This window comes from Melanerpes formicivorus, unplaced genomic scaffold (genome assembly GCF_026170545.1).
Source record: "Melanerpes formicivorus ecotype bairdi unplaced genomic scaffold, bMelFor1.0.p_v2 SCAF_17, whole genome shotgun sequence".
Taxonomy (NCBI): domain Eukaryota; kingdom Metazoa; phylum Chordata; class Aves; order Piciformes; family Picidae; genus Melanerpes; species Melanerpes formicivorus.
Genome location: NW_027142369.1, coordinates 15,392,776 through 15,398,747, shown reverse-complemented (window position 1 = coordinate 15,398,747; position 5,972 = coordinate 15,392,776). Strand labels below are relative to the sequence as shown.

The 5,972-nt window shown below is 57.7% G+C and overlaps 1 protein-coding gene across 1 annotated transcript; it reads left to right on the top strand.

Moving 5' to 3' along the window:
* The first annotated feature begins 889 nt into the window (after positions 1 to 889).
* PTGDR (prostaglandin D2 receptor) lies at positions 890 to 5,692 on the top strand. Its single transcript, XM_068149088.1, has 2 exons — positions 890 to 2,888; positions 5,064 to 5,692. Exons 1-2 carry the CDS (start codon positions 2,073 to 2,075, stop codon positions 5,328 to 5,330), a joined length of 1,083 nt encoding a protein of 360 aa, XP_068005189.1. The 5' UTR covers positions 890 to 2,072; the 3' UTR covers positions 5,331 to 5,692.
* Positions 5,693 to 5,972: the final 280 nt, after the last annotated feature.

Below are 5,972 nucleotides of genomic sequence, written 5' to 3'. Positions count from 1 at the left end.
GCCTTAGAATGGGGTGTTTGGCAGTGGTACCACCCCACACCAAGCTTGCAGGATAAGCTTGAAGGCTGAAGCCAGGTTGAACCTGGCCAAGTTGAAAGCTCAAGTGTGGGATGTCCCCTGAGAGGTAGAGAGGCATGGGCACCTTAAGGAGTGAAGGCATAGCTCCCCAAGAGATCATGGTGTGCTGGGTAGCACATGGGTCCAAGCAGCAAGATGTCCCTGGGGTAACCCTTCCTATTCCCTGCTTTACCCACTCCAGTGCAGCAGCTGGGCTTGACCCTAGCCCTCTACCATGTGACACTCCCAGGGGCTCAGCCCTCATCCCCTTACCTGTAACCCCCCCATGGGCTTAGCCCCAACTCCTTTACCTGTAACCAGTTCTGAGGCTCAGTCCTGACCTGTTATTTTCAGTCTCCTCAGGGCATCCCACTCCAGCTCCCTACCCTCTAACCCCCACATCAGGGACTCCACCATGCCCCCCCTTACCCACAGGCTCTCCTTTACCCTATAACCCACCCACCAAGGAAGTGAGCTGTGCCACCTCTTATCCATAAGCCATCCCAGGAACTCAGCCCCCATCTTCTACCCTGTACCCCCCAACCCAAACCAAACCAACTCCCCATCAAAAGGCTCAGCTTTGACTCCTACCCTGTAACTGTACCCCCAACCCCACCCTTCAGGGACTCAACTGTGTCCCTCTTACTCATAAGCACCCCAGGGACTCAGCCCCTATTCTCTATCCTGTACCTCCCCCCAACTCCTTCAGTACATTTGGCCCTGGCTTCTTACCTTGACCCCCTGCAAGGGACTCAGCTTTGGCTCTTTCCCCTGTATCTCCCCCACCCCCCAACCAGGGACTCAGCCCTGACCCCCTTGCTCTCACCCCTCAGGGCCTCAACCCTGCCCAAGGTCTCACCCACCTCTGTAATACCCCAGGACTCAGCCCCCATTCTCAATCCCATAAACCCCCCTGCACAAAGTCTGTCTATGCCACCACAGTACATCACACGTTGGAAGAGACCTCTAGAGATCATTGAGTCCAAGCCCCCTGCCAGAGCAGGATCCCATAGGAATGCATCCAGGTGGGTTTTGAAAGTCTCCAGAGAAGGAGAATACCCCCTTAACCGTAACACCCTCCCTCCCCAAGGACTCAGCCCTGACCCCCTCATATCTAAAACCCCTTACCAATACCTCCCACCAGGAATTTACTCCTGTGCTTTACCCCACAAGCCCCGTTGCCCAGGGACCAGTAACCCCACACGCACTCAAACCCATCCCTCCCACTCTCAGTCCCACAGCCGCGGCTCTCCCCAGGGACCGCCGCGTCTCCCTCGCCTCCGACAGCCCCAGAAGGGCTGAGAAGCGGAAGGAGCCACCCCCAGCGGGGCCGTTCTCGGCTGTACCGATCCGCCCATCCTCTTCTGCCCTCCCTCTTTTCCTCCCTCCCTCCGTTCGCCGGACGGGGCTACCCGCCCCAGCGGGACAGTCGCTGCCGGCAGCCGCGGTGCAGCCCGATGCGGAACGTCCCATCCCGGCGTGGAGTGAGGCTCATCTTGGTGTGGGATATCTTATCCCGGTGTGGGACATCCCATCTTGGTGCAGGACATTCACCTCGATACCACGTGGGACATCTCATCCTGGTGAGGAACATCCCATCCTGGTTCAAGACATCCACCTCGGTGTGTTGTGGAACATCTCATCCCAGTGAAGAACATCTCATCCCAGTGAGGAACATCTCATCTTGGTGCAGGACATCCCATCCCAGTGCAGGACATCCACCTCGGTATGGTGTGGAGCATCTCATTCGGTGAGGAACATCTCATCCCGGTGCAAGACATCCCATCCTGTTGATGAACATCCACCTTGGTACAGTGCAGGTCGTATCCTGATGAGAGACGTCCCACCCCGGTATGGTGCAGGACATCTCACCCCAGTGAGGAACATCCCACAACTCAGTACGGTGTGGAACACCTCATCCTGGTGACATTCCATCCCGATACCGTGTGGAACATCACATCCCAATAGAGGCCACCCCATCCCGAGCACAGCTCATCCCAGTGCTGGCTGTCCTGATGGAGATGCAGGGTTACCGGTGCCGTAGCAACCGGTACATCGAGAGTGGGCAGTCGGCGGTGCCCAGCTCGCTGCTTTTCGCCGCCGGGTTGTTGGGCAACGTGCTGGCATTGCTGCTACTGGGACAGCACCGGCGACGTTCCCGGTCTCCCGGTGGTCGCCCACCGAGGGTCTCAGCTTTCTATGTGCTGGTGAGCGGCCTGGCCATCACTGACCTGCTGGGCAAGTGCTTGCTCAGCCCCATCGTTCTGGCTGCCTACGCCTACAACCGCAGCCTCAGCGAACTGGGACCGGGCGGACGCACCGAAGGCGAGCCTGGTGTCCTCTGCCAGCTCTTTGCCTTCCTCATGGCCTTCTTTGGGCTGGCCCCCACCTTGCTGCTCCTCGCCATGGCACTGGAATGTTGGTTGTCCCTTGGACATCCCTACTTCTACCGGCGGCACATCACCCGGCGGCTGGGCGCCACTCTGGGGCCGGCGGCAGCAGGGCTTTGTGCCCTCTTCTGTGCCCTGCCACTGCTGGGCTTTGGGGTGCCCATGCAGTATTGTCCTGGGACGTGGTGCTTCATCCGTATGGCCGGTGGCGGACCAAGCCAGCTCGGCTTCCCCGTCCTTTATGCCACCTTGATGGGTCTGCTGGTGCTGGCCATCGGTGCCTGCAACGTGAGCAGCATGCGGCACCTCTACAGCATGGCGCGGCGGCAGCCCCGCCGAGGCCCCCCCGCCGCCGCTGCCCCGCGCATGGAGGAGCTCGACCACCTTGTCCTGCTGGGGCTCATGACAGTGCTCTTCACCATCTGCTCCCTGCCGCTCATCGTGAGTAAACCCCTCCCTCAGAACAGACACCCTTCCCCCCCCCACCTTACAACTCCCACAGCCCCCAGGGGTTTGGTTGTTTTGGCCCCCGTCGAGTTCCAACCACACTATCCATGGGGTCATATCTGAGTAAGTCACCACTGCCGCCCTGTCCTCAAGGGTTCCCCTTCCCCCAGCCTCTACTGGGAGATTGCACACACACCTCCAGTCCCATGCATTGACCGCCCTGGAAATTATCTTCACTACCTGGTCCCAAGAATGTTGGATTGTTGCTTTGGCCCCCTCAGAATAGTTCCTCACCCTGCCCACGGCCAAAACCCCTTGGAATAATCCCCCTATCAGCACCACTCAGTCCTGGCGCGGGGGTGGGGCAGGTTGTTGATTTTTCCCTTCGTGGTAAACCCTGCGGGTTGGTCATTGCATTAACCCCCGCCCGGAAGATAATCTCCCCTCTCTGCTACGTTCTTCCAAGAAGGCTGGATTATTGCTTTAACCCTCTTGGAGTAGTCCCACATCATACCCTGGGCTGAAACCCCTTGGAATCACATCCCTTCCCCCATCAGCACCTTTCAGTCCTTGATGAGGGAAGCAGGGAGGTGTCAGTTTGCTGTTTTCTTCCCTTTGGAATAAACTCTGGGTTTATTTTCCCTTTGGAATAAACCACCACCTGCTTCTCGGAGCTCAGGGCAATAATTTACCCACCCCCCACTAACTACCACTTTACCCCCCAATCTTGGCCACAGGGGTCAGGCCGTTGCCTAAACCCGCTTGGCATAAGCCCCCTGCCACCACCACTCAGTCCTCGGAGGAAGTCAAGTTGTTGTTGTGATTCCTTTGAATAGACTTTGGCACCAACGCTCACTCCCGGGGCTGGGGGGTGTGGTGTGGTGTGTGTGCTCATTGCTTTAGCTCCCTCGAGATAACTCACCACTGCCACTCTCCCCTAGAACAACCCCCCCCATCCCATTGCGGGAGATTCCCCACCCCAAATACCCACCACCATCACCACATCCCCAGGGGTTAATTTATTGTTCTAACCTCCGTGGCATCCCCTCCCCCATCACCACCATTTTATGCCAGAAGCGGGGGTGGGGGGGTGTCAGGAGTCTGGCTGTTCTTTCAACCCCCCGAAATAATGTTCCCCACTGTCACCCCATTCAAAAATGGGAGAGGGGATGGTGGTTAATTACTTGCTTTAATCCCACTGGAATAACCACACCACACCCACCCCCCATCCCAGGGGTTAGTTCACTCCTTAAACCTCCAGGGGATCCCGCACACACACGCCCAGTCACTACTACCCTGTCCGTGGGAGAAACAGGTTGTGCTCTGACACCCCCCCCCATCTCTCCCCCTCCCCCCATTAGCCATCCCCAGAGCTTAATTTGTTGCTTTAACCCCACCACGACCATGACTCTGTCCCAGGGTAGTTATTTTGTACCACTCTGAATATTCTCCCCCCCCCATCCCAGGATTCTGTTTGTTGCTTTAATCCCTTTGGAATAAATTCTCCACCCCACCCATCCCCCAGTTGCCACCTCCCCATCCCAGAGGTTCTGGGTAGATCCAGCTCCTTTTGGACCACACTGGATTTCCCAACCTGGGAGAAATCCTCCTAGAAATCCTTCCTCTTCTTCCCCAGGGATGGGGGTCCTGCTGGTGGGCTGTAGGTGGGACATCCCCAGCATGACAAAGCCCTTGTTATGCCCCACCTCTGCCCCAGGGCCAGATCCTGCAGTATGTGGAGGTGGAGGAAGGACCTGGGTCGTGGTTCAGTTGAGTTAACCCAAAGGATGCCTGGTCTGATGCCTATCAGAGGGAGGGGCAACACAAGTGGAGTGGCAATACCAGTGGCGTGCAGGCTGCAGAGGCTGGATGCTCCCTTTACTCCACAAAACAACAGGGACAGCTTCATGAAACAATTCCTGCCCTGGGACCATCTCTAATTCCCTGGTCCTGATGGGGCCAGGGTCCTGTGTGCCACGACCATCCATGGCCCAACTCCCAGCTTCAGGGTCTGGAAGCCACAAGCTGTGCTGCTTCAATGCATGAGGGTACTGAGGAGGGGGTCATACTTATTTCCCTGAGCCCCGTGGGCATCATTTTGTTGTCACTTTTCCCCCTGCCGTGAGATTTCCTCTCATCTCCCCCTCTATCCTTGCTCTCCTGCTACAGGTCCGGGCGTACATGGGGGCCTTTGCCGCTGACTTCAACGAGAACGCCGACCTCAGCGCCCTGCGCTTTGTGTCTGTGAACTCCATCGTGGACCCTTGGGTCTTCATCATCTTCCGCACCTCTGTCTTCCGCACCTTCCTCCGCAGGGTTTGCCGCAGGCTCCACTCGCGGAAATCAACCCTGAAAGGGTCCAGCCTGCAGGGGAACAACCAGTTCTGCCCCCTGGGTTGGCGCAGGCCGGACACCCCGCAACTCGGCTTCCCCTGAAGGCGTGGAAGAAGCTGGTGGCTGATGGTGAGGATGAGGAATGAGCCTTCAGCCCCACCTCAGAGCATCTCCGGGGCAGCATGTGGCTGTCACAGGTGGGGACAGCGTCCAACTCACAGTGAGGGGTGGGCGTGAAGTGTTTCTGCCCCCTTCCCAGAGAGGAAATGGGGTAGGTCTAAGGTACCTGTGAATATTCTGGAGCAGCAGCACTTTGTGGAGGGTTGGAGGAGCAGTTCAGCTCCAGGAAAGAGGGTTCTGGTGAGTGGCTTCAGGGCAGTGAGGAAGCACAGGGAGGAGAGGGGAGCATGTGTCCCCCAGCAAATAAAAGTGGTTTGAAGCCCTGCTCCATCGCCTCATCCTGTGTGTGATTCCATGTCAAGGTGGGGTACTTGGGTCTGGTTTGGGGTGGCCTTGGCCTCAGCAAGGAGAGCATAAGGGAATTTTTAGGGGCATGGAGACTCAGAAACCTGAGCAGCAGCTCGTGGCCACAACAAGGAGCTGGAGGGCAGGTGAAGTCCCTCCCCAGGACATCCTTCATCACTCTTCAGGATGCACATTGTCCCTCCCTGAGATGTCCATCCTTCTCCTCCCTGGGACACACATCATCCCTCCTCAAGATGCCCTTCATCCCTCCTGGGAAAC